Here is a 19,498-nt window from a genome sequence, read left to right as displayed (position 1 = left end):
CATACCATCTGGGCTACTATCACCATGGCAACAACTGCAGCTGTAGACAAAGGGCAAACCCACAGAGGCAAACAGATTTTTTTTTTTTTTCTATTTTAAGGGTGATTTTCAGTTATACACAATGTTAATGTTTTTAATCACTTAAATCTGCAGTTTGTCTTCTTTAACATATTGTGCAGTTGGCATTTAAGACACTAAAACTCAGGTGCAAACAGATGAGTAGTTTGTATGTTGAAAGGCGGTTTTGTAGTATCTTTGAGGCCTTGGACTTTGGCATGAACAAACTTTAATGGTATAATGCAAGATCATAAAATAAACAAAACCTAGTCAGAGATTAGATACAGTGGGAACTGGCAATCATGCATGTGCTGAAGCCAAATTTGACCATGGATAAATTCCAGATGGGTAAGAAAAGAAATTATTAAAAAATTATTAATTGATTCATTACTTGTAGACAAGTTTTATTTGGAAGACCAAGTATACCATGGACATTAAAACATGTCACTTTTGAACAAGTGTGCTGTGGCAGGCTACGTATGTTTTCATTTTCATAATTACTTTATTCCTAAGTAGCATTAAAATCTGATTGAAAGTCTTTTGTGTTTCATACATAGTTTGACATGTATTGGTTCACTAATACTAATTAAATGAATACTTCTCATGCTTCCTCAGGCGGTGACAACAGCTCTGATACGGAGAGTGCCCCCTCCCCCTCTCAAGCTGACTCCTCAAAGTCTGGCGACTCCAAGAGGGCAGACAGCGCTGCAGGAGATGCTCAGTGCTCTGACCAGGACAAAGGTCAGGCCAGCAATGGAAAGGCCCTGGATCCCTCATACGGGGAACTTTGTGTCAAGGAAGAGAAAAGCCCAGAGAGTGAGACTGGTTCTCAGGAGGACAGGGCCAGGATGGCTTCCTATGCAGGCTCGTTGCATCCCAAAATTGAACCTCAGGATGTGGACATGAAGACAGGAGAGGTTCAGGTCAAGATGGAGCCCGAGATCAAGGAGAAGGGAGAAAAAGGAGATCATGGTGAGAGGCACAGAGAGCTCCACTCGGATAATGACTCCAGCGCCACCTGCAGCGCTGATGAGGATGTGGAAGCAGAGCCTGAAAGGAGGTGTGTTTTCATAGTCAGTCTTCATTTGGTGTGTACATGATTGCGGTTTACAACAGAAGGACATACTCATGGCTTTTGAGTGCAACATGTATATTTTGCTTTGTGCCTCTGCAGAATATTCTCCATGGAAAAGCCCACATTGCTTAACCCTCCCGGCACGGTGCTGGTGTCCTCACCCAAGCAACCCCAACTCAACATCCAGCAGCTACAGCAGCGGGCAGCTGCCATCCCACCCATGGTTAGTCACAGTTTCAGGTTTGCCCATTTTGACTGGCATGGAGGCAGGCAGCAGGGTGTAAGCGTGCCTACACAGCAGTCATCATGAGTGTGTGCGAGCAGATCAGAAACCACAAGGGCTTAAACTGTTTCATTTCTCTGTTGTGCTGACATCAACTGTTTTGTGATCTGTAAATCTTCTAATTTAAATGTGAGGCGTATACACTCTTATGTAGACATATGTCTTATGTCTTATCCTAAGATATGCAGGGAATGCAATTTTTATTTGAAGTTTGTTCAGTGCTCAGGTCAATATCTCACTTAGTTCATATCTGGCATTCCAACTCATCTGGACCTTTTCCCTCCTGCACTTATCCTCCAGGTGCCTGGTCCTTGTGGCCCCGGTGGCGTGCCCATCAGTGGCTTCGCTATGTTGCAGCACCAGATCAAAGCAGTGCATGAGTCAGCACACCAAGAGGAGAAGCAGAGGCAGGATCAGGGAGACCTGGAGCGCAGACCCCCGTTCAGTACCCGCAGCCCCACCATACTAGACAGAGATGGTAAGAGAACAAAAACCATCCTCATTCTGTCCCGATCTCTCCTCCTTCCCGTTCATTGCTCTGTCAGCCTCGTTCCCTGTCGACTCTAGCCGTGGACTATTTATAGATAATGCATTTTTAGTCCCAATTCTTTTTTTGCAGTTTCAAAAAAGGAAACATTAGAGGGGGATCTGTTCTGTCATTATGTGGTTTAGCCTGAGTCAAGATGAACACGTGAGCTGACCTTGATGCAGACTCTGAGTTGAAGTCTGTGTTGATGCTCCTCTTGAAATGTCTTTGAATGAAGGAGGGGACAGTGGTGTTTCTTTGAAGTTGTATGACTTGAGCATGTCAGACCAGGACACTTGCTGCTTTAGGGCAGTCTGACATAGTTCAGCCACTTAGCTTCAGAAGGGAGAGCAGCAAAGTCCCTTGGTAGGCTGCATTACGGCTTGATTTCTGCAAAGCTTTTAGCAACTTTTAGTTGGAGTGTCCAGGTGGCGGTGTTAGTTGTACAGGCCCGTCCATTCTAGGTCAGCTCAATGCTCACTGGCATTGGGTTCTTGTTTTAAAAGTGGTTGTCTTCCCTTTGTCCTTATGCCTGTGTACTGCAGGTAAGCCCTTATCCTACATGCCTTATGACATGAAGCTGGCTCTGGACCAGGAGGTCCACTCTGGTCGGCCAGGCTCTCCCTACAGACTCTCCCCCAGAGAGCTGAGCAAGGCTTCACCCCAGCCTGACCCCAACGCCCCCAATGCCTCCCGCTACAGTGTGCCACCAGGTAAAAGCACACATCTTCACCTCCTCCTCCCCCTCCCCTCCTCTTTTGCCTCCTCCCTTCCCTTGCTGATACAAACTAGCCTTGCCTGACTCCCATTGAGTCTTTTGTATTTGACAATAGAGGCACTTTTTTGACTGCGTAGGCAATAGAATTTAGTTTGGATTGAAGTGGAGTGTACTTTGTATGAGCACTGTTCTGTTTCATTTTGACATGTCTTGATCTATATTTTCTCTCTTTCAGACTATTATGATAGCCTGTTCTTATCTCTGTTTATACGGTGGCTTGTTTGTCTTTATTTAAGGTTAAAGTTTGAGCAGAGCTCCACTGATGTGGAGCTTTTGGTCCTGTCATAAGTCAGGGTTTGGCAGTGTTTTGGAGCAGTTGTGCATCGGATAAGTCAGGCTGAATTTCCTCTTGTCCAACGGTATTTGTCTCTTGTCTCTTGTCTTCTTAAAGGTAATGTTTATTTGTTTTGTAAGGTGATGTAGTGGAGGACCTTAGTAAGAGCCAGGCATTGTGTGTCGTGGGTCTTTTTTTGGTTTATTGATGAATAACACTTTCCATAATAGATAAATATGCTCTTTAGGCCAAGCAGAGTCCGGATCCCTGCACGAAGACAAACAAGCATGAGCCTGCCCTTTCTGATATAATCGCATACTAGAGAGTAGGCCGGTGATTTTAGAACTGCAGCGAGTACGTCGATATCATGATATCAAGATGTTTGTGGTCTGTCCACGGAGAAAACACTAGCGCACTTCTTTGACTCCTAACTTGGGCACTTGTATTATATTCATGGCTCATATTTGACTCTCAATAAATGATAATAAATAGCAAATAAAAAAGTCTTATGACATTGAATGAAAATGTGTGTGCTAATGAAATGAGAACTTTCAGGGATGGTATATATACAATATCGTTCCTGTAATGAACAGAAATCATTAAAAGAAAAAAAATAGTAATAGGCGCACATTTGGCTAGAAATACAATTGCCTGTTTTATACAGTGTGATTTGTTTATTTTTATTGTTGGTTATTGAACAGCACGAAAACACGGAAATAAGATTTCCGTATTTACATGTGTTGTTGTTGCAAGGTTACACTGGTTAAGTGTATAATACTGTTAAGTGTACGGTTAAGTGTAATAATACATTATGAAATGGCAAACCTTCTAGGATAAGTTTTACCACGATAGTTCATCCAACATCACCTTCTGCACTTTCACTGTCGTTCATTGTGTGTTTACAATGTTCACAAAGGAGTTTGGTGTTAATGTAGCCTGCAAATTTTGAGTGTTTCATTATTTCATGAGCCTGCATTCATTTACTGTAGTTACAGAATTATGGTTGAAGGGCAGCAGTAAACGCTTGCTTTTGCTTTAGGGAGACGTGGTGTAGTCCATCACATCTGGGTGCATGGGAACACTCCCTTGTGAAAATGTCTACTGTTGATGTGGAAATAACATTTGGACTTTTACTTAATTTTGCCTATGATAGTTTTCCTTGTCGTCAGTCTGGGCGAATACATTTGTCATGTCCTGGCACATTAGGTTGCTGTTCCCGATGGTGAACAGTAGCATGAATGTTAATTCTTGACACACATTCTCTCGGCAACAGGGATTTATAAATTCGTCATAGAGTGGCTTGTTTTCTTATCTGTCTTCTGTGTGAGCCGGTGGGCTGATGACGTCCATGCCCTCTGGAGGAAATCTCACACAGACATTTGCATTTTTGATTTTGTAGAGTGCAGAGCATGAAGCTTGCTCACTACATCGAGGTTACTCCTGCTCTTGTGTGGATGTATTTATGTGTTATGATCCATTTTGTCTCCTTGGCTTCCCCCAGGAGACAGTAAAGCAGACAGCAGGCACTGGCCAAGGATATCTCAGGCCGAGGACAGGCCTATATACTTTCGTCATCAGTCTTTAATTCACCGTTCATTACAGTCAGAATGAAGACGAATATTTTATCTCACAGCCTTTGATGGCTGACAGGAAAGGTCCCATTTTTGTGTGAAGAAAGTTTTTTTTTAATGCTTTGTTTAGTTGATGTGCAAATGTTGTCTTTTTTGACTTGTCTTTGTAATTTTTTCACATTTCCACCACCCAGTCCTCCACCCTGCCCCCAACCAGCTGGTCCAGAGCATGCCAGATGGAGTCCGCGTCACGTTCAGCAGACCCAGTCGACCTCCCAACATTCCCTCTCCTCCTCCACTCATTCCAACCACCAAGCCCACAGACAAGCCCTCCTTCATCCAAGGCGGCTCCATCTCCCAGGTAAGACACCAGGGGGTTGATGGTATCGGTCTACTGGTGGACCCAGTGGAGCAACCATTTCTACACCACTGACACTGACACCAGAGTAAAGACAAAATGTTAAAGGTCTGCTGTAGAGGGTTTGACCCCTAGTAGCAATATGGAGCTGTTTTTCTATGACAGGGCCTCCGTGCACATGAATGACGGGACACACTCCGGCCAACGTTTAAATTTTCAATGTCAAAGAACATTTTAAGAGAAAGAGTAGAGTTTACAGCTTTGTAGACTCAAAGCATGAGCCAAGGTTTGTTGGTAGCACAGCTCTACTGAGATGTGTCATGTGTCGCAGTGTTTACACTGGGATCTCTTTGTAACAGTTGGCACAGATGTATCCGAGTAACTAGGTTCTTGTAAAAGCTGTATTAGTCTGGAACACAAGATCTGTTTATCAGCTGTTATCAAAACACATTACACAGTTTGGAAATGAATAACTGTAGCACATAAAAGATTATAGACACCTTTCATGAATACAGTGACCTGACCTTGAATTGCGTTGTTTGTTCCTGCTTTTCCAGGGAACTCCTGGCACATACCTGCCGTCCCATGCTGTATATGGGCCAGAGGGGACTAAAAGCACTGTGGGCTCCATCTCTCTGGGTCTGCCGCGACAGCAGGATCTTAACAAGCCTGGTAGGACAACAGACTGTCGCATTATTACACCATATTCTCATTTATGCAGTTCAGACAAGGCCCGACTTCTATTAAATCAAACATGACACAAACATAACAGCAGGCTTGTATGGAGATTTAGACAGACATTAAGTACCAAGCCATCTAGTTTAATGACACCTCTGAGGATTTTTAGAAACTGTTTAATGACATTTTGAGGGCAAATATGTTTTTACGTTACATCTCGTAACATTTTGCTAAAGCAAACTTTAATTGTATATTGAATTGTGTTCAAATATTAATAATATAGATCACCAATTGTACTGTTAAAATCTGCTGCATGTGTTTTGCTGGTTGTTGTGGTGATTTAAAAGTGTCCACCCACCACTAACCACCCACTAACCCTAACCCTATAAAGAAAGACAGAACATGGCGATCAACTTTTAATGTGAGATCACATGAATATTGTGATTGTATAAACTTGTGAAGGGGCGTTAGCATCACTGTTCCAATCTTGAAGCTGTGACGATTGTACAGAGAAAGAGTGTCAAATCCCATCCTGCATGCCCACATCTGGCTGCTTTACAGTCATTCCTCAGTCACAAAACAGGGGTGTCAGCTGTCTTAATAAGAGAACATGTAACTCAAATTAGGCAAATGAAATGTTTGGAGGAAGCTCAGCACAGATGAATTAATACATTGCCAGAACAATTAAGCGTATGTTGTGTTGAGGCTCAAATACAAGTTCACTGCTATTATCTCTACATAGGCCCGTGTGGATAAGGCTCTATCTGATTCCCACTGCTGCTGAACATAGCTGCTCATTTACATTGCCACCAAATATTGACTAAGGCTGTGAATCATTTATCCTAATTGCTAGTTAAGCTTCATATTGTATTTGAGAGGACTAAGGTCACCAGTGAATGGTTTGGCATACGGTAAACTGGAGCAAGAGACTGAATGTAGTCCCTTTTCTATTCATTGTGGGTCGACAGATGCAAATCAAGGCCCATCCCCACTTGACTGAACGCTCTTCTTTCCTCTGTAACTCTCCAGGAGTTGCAGTTCCATCCATACAGGACGGCAGAGGCAACCCAGGAAAGGTGGGCGAGGGTCTGCCTTTCAGAGGATCAATCACTCAGGTAATAAATGGATCAAGTGATTTTCTTTTTAGGGTAATAGAAGCCATGAATGGATAAATGGCAGACTTTTTCACTTGGTCATATATTTAAGGGAATGTGTTTTTGCTTTTTATGTTGCATTATATCTTTGCTCTTTTCTAAAATAGGGCACACCAGCCCTGACCCAGTCTAGCATTGCTGCTGACCTCCTGAAAGGCACAATGACAAAGCTGGCCACAGAGGACCTGAGCAGCCCAGACAAGACCAGAGGGGAACAGCTGACTAAAGGTCATGTCATCTATGAAGGCAAGAGTGGTCACATCCTCTCCTATGATGGTAGGTGCTTTGGTTGTTGACACACCAAATAAACCCAATGAGTATTTCTTACCAAAGTCAAAAACTAGATTATGAATTTTTGTGTCCCAAAGCTATCAAGAACCCCAGGGAAAACACCCGCAGCCCCAGAACAGGCCACGACCTGAAACGCACTTATGAAATGATGGAGGGACCCATGAGCAGGGGACACCCTGGCAGGGAAGGAGCTCCGTTTGAAGGTATTGCTTATGTGTAATTGAGTATAAACTATGTTTATACTGGTGCATCTGTTTCGTGTCAGAACAGACAAACAGACAGTGATGATGCTTGTTTGTTTGTCAGGGCTAATTAGCAGAGCATTGCCCAGAGACGGTCTACATGGAGATTCTAAGGAAAGACCACTGATCACTGGATCCATCATGCAAGGTAGCTAATTGTAAAGCTTGCCACATCTCCAGTAATCACTCACTGTTGCTAGTAGCATCAATGAGAATGGCATAATAATGAGAAAAATACTTTTCAAATCTTTCCAGGAACACCTAGAACTGCTGCAGAGACCTATGAAGATGCCATGAAATATGGAAAACAGATAAAGCGAGAGAGCCCCCCAATCCGCTCCTTCGAAGGGGGTATCGGGAAGGGCAAGCCCTATGAGGGAGGCAATACTATCAAGGAGATGGGACGCTCTATTCACGAAATCCCTCGGCAAGACCAAGCTGGCCAGGACATCTGCAAGGCCCCTGACCTGTCGGACAGGAGGGTTATGGAGGGGGCCATGTCTCAGGTAAGACGGTCAGAGAGCTGAAGGGGTGGCCAGGATGTTTATGTGGACAGCATTTACTACTGCCATTCTTCAGATCTGTACAGCGATCCATTGATGGAGCAATGTGTACCTTAAAGCTTTTGATATTGAGCTTGTATGTATATATTTATACATGTATATTGATATTAACCAGCGATGTCGATGACTGACCTGTTGGTCCTTCCATTTCCCAGATTCACTCCCTCAACCAGTCTGCTATCAAGCACAACGTAAAGTCCCTAATCACCAGTCCCACTAAGCTTCCCCACAGCATGCCCCAGCTCGAGGCCATGGAAAGAGCCAAATACGAGGAGAGCAAGGCAGTACGCCACACTTCTGTGGTCAACTCCACCACCTCCGTCCTGCGCTCTACACACCAGGAGGCTAACAAATCCCAGCTTAGTCCGGGCATGTACGAGGACGCCAATGCTCGCAGGACCCCTGTTAACTACAGCACCAACCCTGTGTCCAGAGGATCACCCATGCTGGGACGTGCTCCAGAGGGTATATTCATAACTATTTTATTCACAAACTATGTCATTTTAGGTTCTCAGCCATTCAGTGCCAATGTTACAACAATGCTAGTTAAAATGTGGTTTAGACATTTATCTTTTTGAACCAGGTCGTCTTATTTGCTCGCATAAGCATATTAGGAGTAATGTCTTATGTGCACCCGGCTGAAGGCATTAATCAATCAATCAATCAATCTTTATTTATAGAGCGCCAATTCATAACAGCGTTATCTCCAGACTCTTTCCATAAAGAGCAGGTCTAGACCAAACTCTTTAATAAGAGAGAGACCAACGATTCAGGAATTCAACATGATGGATTCAAGAATCCCCACATGAGCAGCATCAGAGATTAGATTAGGAAACAGTGACAGGAAGAACTCCCCTTTAACAGGAAGAAACCTGGAACAGAACCGGGCTTTCTGTCAGGGTTAGGGTTGGGTGGAGGTTGGACAGAGAGACAGAGAGAGAGAGAGAGACACCAAATTATGTGAACTTTTATTTCAGATTTTATTTTCTGTGACAGATGTACTGCTGTGCAATGATAGTAAGTTGTTGTTAAAATAAGCATGAACTAATTGGATGAGTCATGTGTGGTCCTCTCTCCTGCAAAGGTGGTATGAGCTCTGCGAAATCTGCTTCACATGAAAGAAAGAGTGCCATGACCCCGACGCAGAGGGACAGTGTCCCAGCTAAGTCCCCAGTGTCTGGTGGTGACCCTGTAGCATCTCACAGCCCCTTTGACCCCCACCACCGCCCTGTTGTTCCTGGGGAAGTGTACCGGCCCCACCTGCCTCCACATCTCGACCCCACCCTGGCCTTCAGAGTGCTGGATCCAGGTACAGAGTTTAACACGGTTTCTACCATAAGTACAACACAACAACAAAAGCCTTAACTCAGTCCCTGTTATTCATAGGCACTACATGTCCAGGATCTTTTTCAGCTATTGACGTCAGAAGTTGTATCTGTGTATCTGTGAGCCTTCTGTTCATGCGTTTTGTTTTTCTTTTTTCTTTCCTTCTGTCACCTGCTACAGCGTTCATGTTCCCCAGGCAGCCGTCCCCAACAGGCTACCACAACACCTACCAGCTGTACACCATGGAGAACACGCGGCAGACCATCCTTAATGATTATATCACTTCCCAGCAGATGCAAGTCATCCCCCGGCCAGACATGGCCCGAGGCCTGTCACCACGGGAACAGCCCGTCGCTATCCCTTATGCAGCTGGAGCTCGAGGTACGGCCCTCCACCAGCTGACCCTCTCTCACCTGCCACAACACCTGGCTCTAGTATGCAGACTGTGTGCTTGTGAAGTAGTGGCTACCTTTTCCAGACGCCCAGAAGCAAATGACCTGATCAAATTTAGCTGATTTGCTCATCATATTGGGGCTGCAACTGATTCGGCTACTACTCAATTTATCAATTGGGTACGGTCATCAAAATCTCCATTTGCTGAGTGGTTGCCTCTTACAAGTTGACCACTATTCCACTCCGTTTGCAGCCCTGTTTCTTATTGATCAAATCGTATTTGGGAGCACTAACAGACGAAGGTGATGGGTTACAGCTAAGTGTATACGGTGTTCATACATTCAGAAATTGATGGATCAGTTCTTGTTGTTCACCGTTGGCCCTTTGCTTCTGTCTGTAAAAGGGATTATTGATCTAGCCCAGATGCCTCCAACTATCCTGTTGCCTCACCCTGGGGGAACAGGTACTCCCACTTTGGAACGCATCGCCTACCTCCCAGGAGCTCAGCCCCCTTTCCCTCCTAGGGCTTTCAACCCAACCTCCATATCGCCAGGTGAGGACCCCTCCCTTCCCCACCCCTACACCTGTGTTCCCTTATCTTCCTTGCCAAGATCTCCGTGTTCCCTCACACCTATAAGAGTACAGCCCCGCACTGGCCGGAGGTGTCAAAGGTCCGTTGTGCCTGTCCACACAAGCGAGTCTCCCTGCAATCATAGTGGGAGGGACTGTTGAACGCCGACAGCGTGACTTTGTTTTGTACCTTGTATACCCTGCTCATCTCTGAATTGTTATCTGTAACATTGTTGTGTACAGTTGAAACTCTGAGATGCCTGTCTTGTAATTCTTGGTCATACTCAGCACAGGTGGAGATACGAATTAACCAAAGTAAGCCTTGAAGAAGCTCAATCACAGTGAGAAGTGGTCTGAAGTCTACAGTTGTTTCCATTTCTGTATGAGAATATAAAGTCATCTTTATGCTTTACTCAAACTAAAATAATCTAAAAGTCTTAATTGTAATCTGACATGTTTGAAGGCATTATGAATATTTTAGAGAGATATGCAGATGAAGCAGCCGCACTGTTGTTGACCCTGTGTGGTCTGTTGCACACATGGTTTTCACAGAAATGGTAAATATGGCAAATTCCTGAGATAGTGTATCACTGTGATTGAGCTGTGATGGTCAGAGTTGTCTATCACAGAGTTGCCAGCAAGGCTCATATATCTAAAAGAAGCCTGATCCGTCCTGCTGAGAACCCGTGCGAAGTGTATGTATAAATCTTGTGAGTGATGTCTGTCATTGTTGTCCTCAGGCCACCAGGCTCACCTTGCTGCTGCTGCTGCAGCCAGTGCAGAGAGGGAGAGGGAGCGTGACCGGGAGCAGCAGGAGAAAGAGAGAGAGAAGGAGAAAGAAAGGGAGCAGAGGGACAGGGAACGGGAGAGGGAGCGGGAAATGCGAGAACGAGAGCGGGAGCGGGAACGGGAGCGGGAGCGGGAGCGGGAGCGAACCAGTGAATACATCCGTGGAGGTGAGTTCTGTTTAAAACAGCAGCATGATTGTTAAAATCACTTTTTTGATATAAGAAATCTGACAGCAGTCTTATCTAACTGACAGGCATTACTGGTTCCATACAACATAGAATTACACAACATCTGATACATTTCCTGTCTTTGCTGACCTACTCGCTTGTTCTCTGCTATGCCCTATGTTATTATCTCAGTCTTTTTCAACGGTAGTAGTCAGTTGCATAGTTGCATAGTTAAAACATCAATAACAAACACATTGCACATTAGTCTTAGAATGAGCAGAGAATGAGTGTCAGGTCTGTTTTCAGTCCCGGTCAGTAGTGGTGTGCGATACCGCTAGATTTGGTATCATTCCGATACCTAGTAAATACAGGGCCGGTATCGCTGATACCGATATCGATACTTTTTTAAAAATTAAGGTGGATGCATCATCAATCTGAATCTGAATGAATTTTCATGACCTTTTTTTTTGTGATTTGCCTTTTAGATTATTAATCAGTTAAAATTCAGGAAAGAATTTGGACAAAGTTGATAAGTAAATAGAAAATACTTTATTATCGCAACAAAAGTTTTTGTTCAGAAACAACACAAAATAACTTGAGAACAAATGAAAACAAATTCTTTTTCAGGCAGTGTTCAGGAACTACAACACAATTATAAAACTAAATCTCTCCCTTCATTGCACTTCTTTCTGGATTATTTTCTTAAATAAACAAAGTCTACAAAATTATCACTTCACAACAAATATTGTAAAACATTTAACAAATTCTTTGTTCAAGTATCTTACAGCCTTTTTACAAATCGTACAACTTGCCGTTGTTTCATTTTCGGCCTGAAAATACAACCAAACAGCGCTCCTCTTTCTCTCTGCCATTCTCCTGCTCTCTGTGCTGTGTATGTCCGCCGCTGGCCGGGCCAGGCCGGTAGTGGTGGGCGGTGCTTGGTTGCCTGGCGCCGCCGAGTCACGTGACGGTACAACATCAAACACAAGCGAGGGGGAGGAGGAGCAAAGGGAGCCTGCTCTGCGCTGTGACAGCAGCAGCACTTAGAGACACACTGCAGCGGTTTCATTAAAGAGGTGACCTGGCTGTCGTACAGGAAAGAAACTGAAACTTAAGTATCGATCTCATTACATTGGTATCGATCAATACCGATACCAACGTTGGTATCGATATTATCCATATTTGGATCGATCCGCCCACCACTACCGGTCAGTATGAAGTTTGTGAGGCCGGGTCAGATTCAGATGGATCCCTCTCAGACTGACCCCAGTCTGGAAGTGAATGTGGAGAGAGCTGCTGGTCTCTAATTAAAACACTAGTAGAGAGAATTCATTCATTCATTCAGTCATGTACATTCATTGATATAATTTGTTAAAAAACGACTCAGGCTGTGTATACACTGCCTTACTCTTACTCTTACTCTACGCTGCAGATTTTTTGTCCTTTGTAAGGCTTTCAGAATGTTTTGATCACATAGTGGTTAGCGTCACTGCTGAAACCTTGTGCTGCTGTTACTGGGCATGCTGTAAAAGTGGAGTAGCTTAATACTGTCGTGATGTTTGAAACCCACTGTACAGAATGTTTCATGTACACGTGTGTATGTCAGGTGGACCAGAGCAGCCGGGCAGGCCAGGGAGTCGAGGTTATCTGCACTCCCCCTCTCCCTCACTCAGGACGCAGGAAGTAGTGGTTCAGCAGCGGCCGAGCATCTTCCAGGGCAAGAGCGTCATCACCTCTCTAATGTAAGTCTTAACCTATTCAAACTCTGCATTTACATCAGCTCACTTGCACTCTTTGTGTGTGCATGCATGTATATGCAGGGGTGTGTCCTCAGTTTATATATCTTAAAATCTTGGGAAGCTGTGTGTTTGTATCTGTAGCTGACATTAACACTCTGGACAGTAGACTTCAGATTCAGTAGTTGGGTAACTCACTTGTCTTTTAACTGAACTCATCCTGTAGGAAATATGGTTGATACCTTTATTTCTTTATTTTCTCTTAAGGCCCCATTCAGCGGCAGCGACGGCGGCAGCACAGAGTAACTCTCGCTACAGTACTGCAGCTGATGCTCTGGCTGCTTTGGTGGACGCTGCAGCCTCAGCTCCTCAGATGGACGTGGCCAAGGTGAAGGAGAGCAAACACGAACGAGACGACGACTTGTCCTCGTCGGCTGCAGCTCGAAGAGCAGCCAGCCTCTCTGAACAGCAGCAGCAGCAGGAGGCAGAAAGGCGATCCATGCAGTCATCATATAGTGCTATGTCTCTGCCCGGGGGAAAGCCCCATTCAGCTTACCCCGAGGGCCCCGGAGTCGGGGTTAAGGACAAGGGCCCTCAAACTTCAAAGTCCCGCATCGAAGAGGAGCTTCGGACTCGTGGAAAGACGACTATCACAGCCGCCAACTTCATCGATGTCATCATCACACGGCAGATCGCCTCGGACAAAGACTCACGAGAGCGAGGCTCTCAGAGCTCCGACTCCTCTAGCAGCTGTGAGTGGGTTGGATGAATGTGGATTAAGAGTAGCTGACATTATTCAGACTGCACATAATCATCAGTTAGCAGGGTGGACAAGTACAGTCATAAGTTTTCTTCTTTTCTTAGAGTAGACATGACCAAACCTTAAGATTGTGTCCTTTGCTTTGCATAAGTAGTAACTCTGTCCATACTTGTCCTGCAGTGTCATCCAGTCGATATGACAACACCAGTGCAGGAGCCATTGAGGTGATTAGTCCGGCCAGTTCCCCCGTCCAACCCCAGCAGGACAAACCAGAAGAAGGGCAACAACAGGCAGCAGGTATGAACGCACCAACTCAGCATTTCCATTTTTGGAACAAGTAGTCTACTGTATGATGATTGAATTGATTTGATGATTGTTTAACACATTCTGTACTTCAGGTCAAAGATGACATGTAACAGGTTTGCCAGTGAAGGCTAAATTTAGCTGCTTGTCAAGTAGAGTAAACATGCCATAGCTTGAATGACTTAACCCACTGACCTTGTCATGTGAGACACCATTCCTCTGCACCAGTCCCGTCACCAGACTCCCCTTGAAGTCATTCCTGTCACCTGCAAACAGGTGTTCAGATCAGCTGCTGCTAGCATACAGTGTATTGGCTCCTCCTGTCTTATCTCTCCTCACTTCACCCCGACTGTCTCGCCAAAACAACAACACCCTGTCCTTGCTGAACCCCACCAGCTGGCATGCGGACTTACGACATGAGTCGTTACCGGTCGTCAGGGGAGCCACCACAGCCCAGTCCCCAGCAGCCCCCCTCCTCCCAGGCTGACAGCTACTCCCAAGTCTCCAAGACTCTGCGGGTCATGACCTTAGCAGACCACATTTCGGTAAGAAATGCCGGTGAATCAGGCAAAGAAATGCAGCACGTACCAGACATGCATCCCATAACGCATCACATGTAACCAGCCTGGATTTGTGTCACTCTCGTCCTGCAGCATATCATAACCCAGGACTTTGCCCGGAACCAGGAACCTCCTCCGGTCTCCTCCTCCGCGTCAGCCACATTCCAGAGCGCGGTGCCATCTGTGTCCTCTTCAGGGCGAGCCAAGGCACCCAGCCGCTACAGTCCGGAGAATCAGGTCCAGACCTCACACCATCAGAGACCCACAAGTAGAGTGTCCCCAGAGAATGCCCCTGACAAGCCCAGAGCCAGGTACACAGGCCAGCCGGTTCACTCTGCAATAATCAGAGGGAGACTAATTTATCACTCATCTGCCCAACTTTTGTGTCTCTCTGCACCCCGTCCAGACCCGGCAAATCTCCAGAGCGAGGGGGCAGGCAGATGGAGAACTATGAGCCCATCTCTCCACCACAGAGCTACCAAGGCATGGACAAACAGGAGGCTAGCGGGCCTCCACCCCAAAGGAGAGAGGCTGATAACTCTGAGATCAGGTACAGGATTTCTACAGTTTGCAGCTCGTAGCTATGTGTCAATATCATCAATATCAAAACTAAATGTGAATCCATTTTAACTGTGTTGACACTGTTTAAAGGTTAATAATAGTTCATCACAGTAAAATGTAGATTGGAGGATTGTATTGGGATGTAAAGGCGTTGACACCTAGAATAACCAGTATTTCTAAATGTGATCTACACATTGCCAAAGTTAGTTTCCTGTTAACGCGCTGATATGGGACGCCCAACTGTATTAGACTGTAAATCAATTTATGATGTGCGCCCCCCCCCCCATTCAGCAGTAATTTGACATCCCAGTGGGGCTGACAGTGTTACATGCCAATGGTGTGTTGGCCCCCTCACCCCTTTGCTGTTTGACTCTTTGGCCTTTGTGTGGTTCAAGGAATGACTCGCGGTCCCCGGGGAGTGTCAGCTATCTGCCCTCCTTCTTCACCAAGCTGGAGAACACCTCACCAATGGTGAAATCCAAGAAGCAGGAGATCTTTCGTAAGTTGAACTCCTCTGGTGTCGGTGATTCTGATGTTGGTAAGTGGGTCTTTTCTTATCCTCCTCCTTCAAACTAACACGCATGTATCAGGCGATCTTTGTTAATATGTGTGCACGCAAAAACTTTTGTGTTTGTATGTAATTGCACCTCATTTTCAAGCTCCTCATATCGTTTTCACTCCATTTGTTGTCAGGCATTTGGTTTTTTTTCCACCAGCTAATAATAAATGATAATAATCGTCTTGCAGGAAACGCACAACCAGGCACAGAGATTTTCAACTTGCCTGCTGTTACCAGCTCCAGTAAGTAGCAGTGAAAGTCCCTCACACACTTTCACAGTTCACTCTAGGTGATGTCTCCTTTCTCATTGTGTGGTTTATTGCTTTGTGATCTGTAGGCAGTATCAACCCCAGGAATCACTCCTTTAGTGACCCAGCCAGTAACCTGGGCCTGGAGGACATCATACGCAAAGCCTTGATGGGCAACTTGGAGGAGAGACAGGAGGAGCACCAGGGAGGAGTCGGTGCCATCAACAACACACCTGGCACAGGCAGTGATGCCCGCCAGGAGGCCAACCCATCACCCAGTATGGGTAGGCACAAATGACATCCCTGCACATGTTCACATGTTCAGAAGATCTTGTGTTAGACATGTTGCTGATTTACACATTCTACCTGTTGTGGATCTAAAGGGAAGCAGAAACAGGGCAAAGCCAACAGCCGGAAATCCAAGTCACCCAACCTGGGCCAGGCCTACGCTGGAGCGGAGCGCCCCTCTTCAGTGTCCTCCGTCCACTCCGAGGGAGATTATCACAGACAAGCCCAAGCGCAGGCTCAGTGGAGCTGGGATGACCGACCCTCATCCGCAGGTGAACTGTCCAGCCTCTTGTAAAATAAAAGACCTGGAGCCGCTTCATTGTTCATATGTTTATAATTGTTTCTCTCCTCCGTCTCTGCTCAGGATCCATGCAGTTCCCTTACAACCCGCTGACCATGCGCATACTGAGCAGCACGCCACCCACCTCTATAGCTTCCCCCTCCATACAGAGCCAGCAGCAGCAACAGCAACCCCCGCCTCCAGCTGGAGCCCCGGTGGCCCAGCAGCGCGTGTGGCAGTCTCTGCTGTCAGAGCAATACGAGACCCTGTCTGACAGCGACGACTGAGCCCTGCCCGCTACAGCCCCAGTGACCAGAGGAGAGGCCTGCGTTGAGGCTTGTCTGATCACCCCCCTGTCCTAGAACTAACCTCGCACACTGGCGAGCTCGACATGTAGATGGGGCGGTGTCCTTTTTATTTTTGGTGCTATGGCGCCCCCCGGCTGTTAGCTAAGAGTACAAGCAGCAGCCTGCGACAGGCAGGGCTCTCCAGAACGAGACCTGCTTTTGGTCTGGAAGCACTCACCCAGCCTGTCGGGGAAATAAACAAAAGTCGACTGAGGGGACGGCACGAGTTATTGTGAAGATGAAGAAGAACTTAATATGTAAAAAGAAACGACATAAGAGACTATTTCTGAGTTTTGTTTGATTTCTGTAAAGATATACCTTGTCTTTAAGAAAATCATTGTATGTAAATAGAGTAACCTTTTGCAGTGTTTTTCTTAACTTGACTATTTCTTATTTTAATGTCGCTTTTAAATTGATCCACTTTAAATGGGAAGAGTAGGGGTGTAATCTTTAATATCACAGTTGGTCTCTCCCGGTCCACCCGCCCACCCCACGTCACCTGACACCCACTCTAATATTTTTACCATAGTGACGCTAAGAGAGACCGGACCTTTGGTTTGTACTTGACCACGAGTGGAGCACAGAGATTCTGGCTCCCTGTGCGCCGTCTACCAAGCACCACCAGAGCCTGAACACCGTGGACATTCGAGGATGAAACAAAACACAGACTAACATTTCAAACAGCATTGATATTTGATGCATGGATTGTAACTATCAGATGGTAGAGGTATCGTCTCACCCCGTTCTGGACAGAGAAATGTCTTCAAAACAAGTTGAGAACACTGGTGTCATAGCAGAAAGGTGAAAAGTCTGAAATAAGCTTAATTTTGCCGGAAAAAGATATCCTTATGACTACTCCTGGACCCCGTCTGAATAATGAGTGAGCCAATGTTTTTTTCGTTTGTTTTTTTTCTTTCAATAGAGCCATGGTGTGTCACATGTAGCTGTCTCTCTCTGCAGTTTCCAGCCTGTCCAGAACGATCTGCTCTGCAACGTTGTCATGGTTAAAAGAAAACAAAAGTGTGTCAGGTTTTGCCATGCCTTGTGACTTGAGAAAGAAGGCAGCTTTAACTAATTTTCTCAGAGATATACGTTGGTGTTTGATGTTTGTATTTGTTTCTGTAGTCCCTCCTTATTCTTCTTTTTTTCTCTTTTTTTTTTTGATACTGTCCTGACAAAAATCTGAACTCTGTAAATTGTCTTTCCAGTACACAAGAAGACAAAACTAACCAAACATAAAGAATGGTCTGCACCATTGTTGCACTTTTTTGCTTTGTAGCTTTTGACAAAAAAAAGCATACTACCTGCTGTGTAACTTATTCAACCTCCAGCACAGGAGTATACTAAGATGTGCTTTAAGTTTTCCCCACCACTCGCAGAAATCTGGATGTTATGACTTCTCGTCTTTTCTTGTAGCTGGTACATGATTTCGTAGTGTGACACTTGCATCGCAGTTACAGTTTTAAGTGTATGGTACCGTTAAATGTTTAGGAGTTTGCTGTCATGGTGATTCAAAACCATGACCACTTAATTTCTGCTTTCATTGTGTCAATCAACCGGCATAAAGCTTTGAATATAAATTGTACTAGGTCAACTTCATAAATGGCAGTAACGTTCCTTCACAAGTCTTTTTTGGATATGTGGAAAAAAAAATACAATATTTAGGCTTTTTCAGCTTTCACTTTGCTCAGTTAACAAATCCATTCTGCTCTAAACTTGATATTTCCTTTGTTCCTTTGATTTTGAATCATTTGTCATAGCACATGTTCAGATTTTTATTTCCTGTCATTATCAACATCTGTGTTGTTCATCCCGTTGAGATGGGATGCTATGTGTTTACAAAAGCAATGACAAAAAAAAAGTTTACAAACTTGAATCTTAAAGAAATCCGACATGAAGCCGAAAAAGAATTGGAGCATCTTTTCAGCTCTCTATCAAACACACAGTGGTGACTTTTTCTTTTTGTCTTTTTGAAATTGAGACTTGAAAACCCGTGTATCCTATGATGTTGAAATGCAATGTTTGTATCGCACAATGTCTCTTAGTAGGCTATTACAAGAGTTCAGACCAATCAAATAAAGTGGATCAGTTCTCCACCACTGAAAATGTGCAGGTTCTTAATAGGTGTCGTGTGTTCAGTGACTGCCTTTCCTCCGGTTGATGTTGCCCTGTTGGTACCCAGTGGCTTTACTTTCCTGCAGGCCTGCTGCGGCCTATGAGCTACGAGGTGACTCCGTTCGTGACGCCTTACAGAAGCTAACTGCAGTCAAGTTACTGTGTATTCATAATGTAGTCCTGTTCATTAGTCGGAGACCGGCTGCCTTCCTTTAAGTTGATGCACTTGAATCGACCTTTGGCTTGTCAGACACAGGCAACTGTTAAATGACACCAACAGTAACATGTCAGTGGTCTAAGTAGGTTATAGTAGTAGTTATACATGTGTCTGGCTGTCACATGCCACAGACCATTTCAGGGACAAGAGCAGGTTATAATGTCACTGTACACGGTATGGGCTGTAGTCCTAATCGCTGCAGAGGAACTCTGAAGGTGGATCGTGGAGGAAGAAGCTGCTCTTTAGTCCAGAGCTCCGGTTGCTGAGGTGCCACGGTCCTTTAATGCTCTTTGGCCTGTGAGCAGGTCCACATATTACCGATCTTCTCCTTCTTAACGGGGTCTCAAACAGCCTGTCGGAGGGTATCCAACAGTTTCCTCGGACGCTGTTTCTACCACAAGGTGTTTCTATGTTGGCAGCAGCGTGAAA

At 45.1% G+C, this 19,498-nt stretch overlaps 1 protein-coding gene across 3 annotated transcripts in view; it reads left to right on the top strand.

Annotated features, from left to right (window-relative positions):
- ncor1 (nuclear receptor corepressor 1) overlaps window positions 1-17,259 on the top strand; it is a 50,072-nt gene extending 32,813 nt beyond the window's left edge. The window contains exons 20-46 of one of the 3 annotated variants that reach the window (XM_070843062.1): window positions 673-1,117; window positions 1,232-1,355; window positions 1,716-1,893; window positions 2,487-2,654; window positions 4,759-4,925; window positions 5,480-5,594; window positions 6,630-6,715; window positions 6,862-7,030; window positions 7,123-7,248; window positions 7,352-7,435; window positions 7,543-7,793; window positions 8,006-8,315; window positions 8,935-9,159; window positions 9,357-9,557; window positions 9,973-10,122; window positions 10,880-11,095; window positions 12,702-12,837; window positions 13,099-13,583; window positions 13,772-13,888; window positions 14,291-14,439; window positions 14,548-14,765; window positions 14,861-15,004; window positions 15,411-15,553; window positions 15,763-15,816; window positions 15,912-16,106; window positions 16,206-16,382; window positions 16,475-17,259. In XM_070843062.1, coding sequence (XP_070699163.1) covers window positions 673-1,117; window positions 1,232-1,355; window positions 1,716-1,893; window positions 2,487-2,654; window positions 4,759-4,925; window positions 5,480-5,594; window positions 6,630-6,715; window positions 6,862-7,030; window positions 7,123-7,248; window positions 7,352-7,435; window positions 7,543-7,793; window positions 8,006-8,315; window positions 8,935-9,159; window positions 9,357-9,557; window positions 9,973-10,122; window positions 10,880-11,095; window positions 12,702-12,837; window positions 13,099-13,583; window positions 13,772-13,888; window positions 14,291-14,439; window positions 14,548-14,765; window positions 14,861-15,004; window positions 15,411-15,553; window positions 15,763-15,816; window positions 15,912-16,106; window positions 16,206-16,382; window positions 16,475-16,677 — 5,036 coding nt within the window. In that variant the 3' untranslated portion in view covers window positions 16,678-17,259. The remainder of the gene's footprint in view (window positions 1-672; window positions 1,118-1,231; window positions 1,356-1,715; window positions 1,894-2,486; window positions 2,655-4,758; window positions 4,926-5,479; window positions 5,595-6,629; window positions 6,716-6,861; window positions 7,031-7,122; window positions 7,249-7,351; window positions 7,436-7,542; window positions 7,794-8,005; window positions 8,316-8,934; window positions 9,160-9,356; window positions 9,558-9,972; window positions 10,123-10,879; window positions 11,096-12,701; window positions 12,838-13,098; window positions 13,584-13,771; window positions 13,889-14,290; window positions 14,440-14,547; window positions 14,766-14,860; window positions 15,005-15,410; window positions 15,554-15,762; window positions 15,817-15,911; window positions 16,107-16,205; window positions 16,383-16,474) is intronic. The other 2 variants (XM_070843064.1, XM_070843063.1) reach the window with 2 other exon arrangements.
- The last annotated feature ends 2,239 nt before the right edge of the window (window positions 17,260-19,498 follow it).

Source organism: Pempheris klunzingeri, chromosome 14 (assembly GCF_042242105.1).
Source record: "Pempheris klunzingeri isolate RE-2024b chromosome 14, fPemKlu1.hap1, whole genome shotgun sequence".
In the NCBI taxonomy this organism is placed as follows: domain Eukaryota; kingdom Metazoa; phylum Chordata; class Actinopteri; order Acropomatiformes; family Pempheridae; genus Pempheris; species Pempheris klunzingeri.
This window is presented reverse-complemented; position numbering and strand designations above follow the sequence as displayed.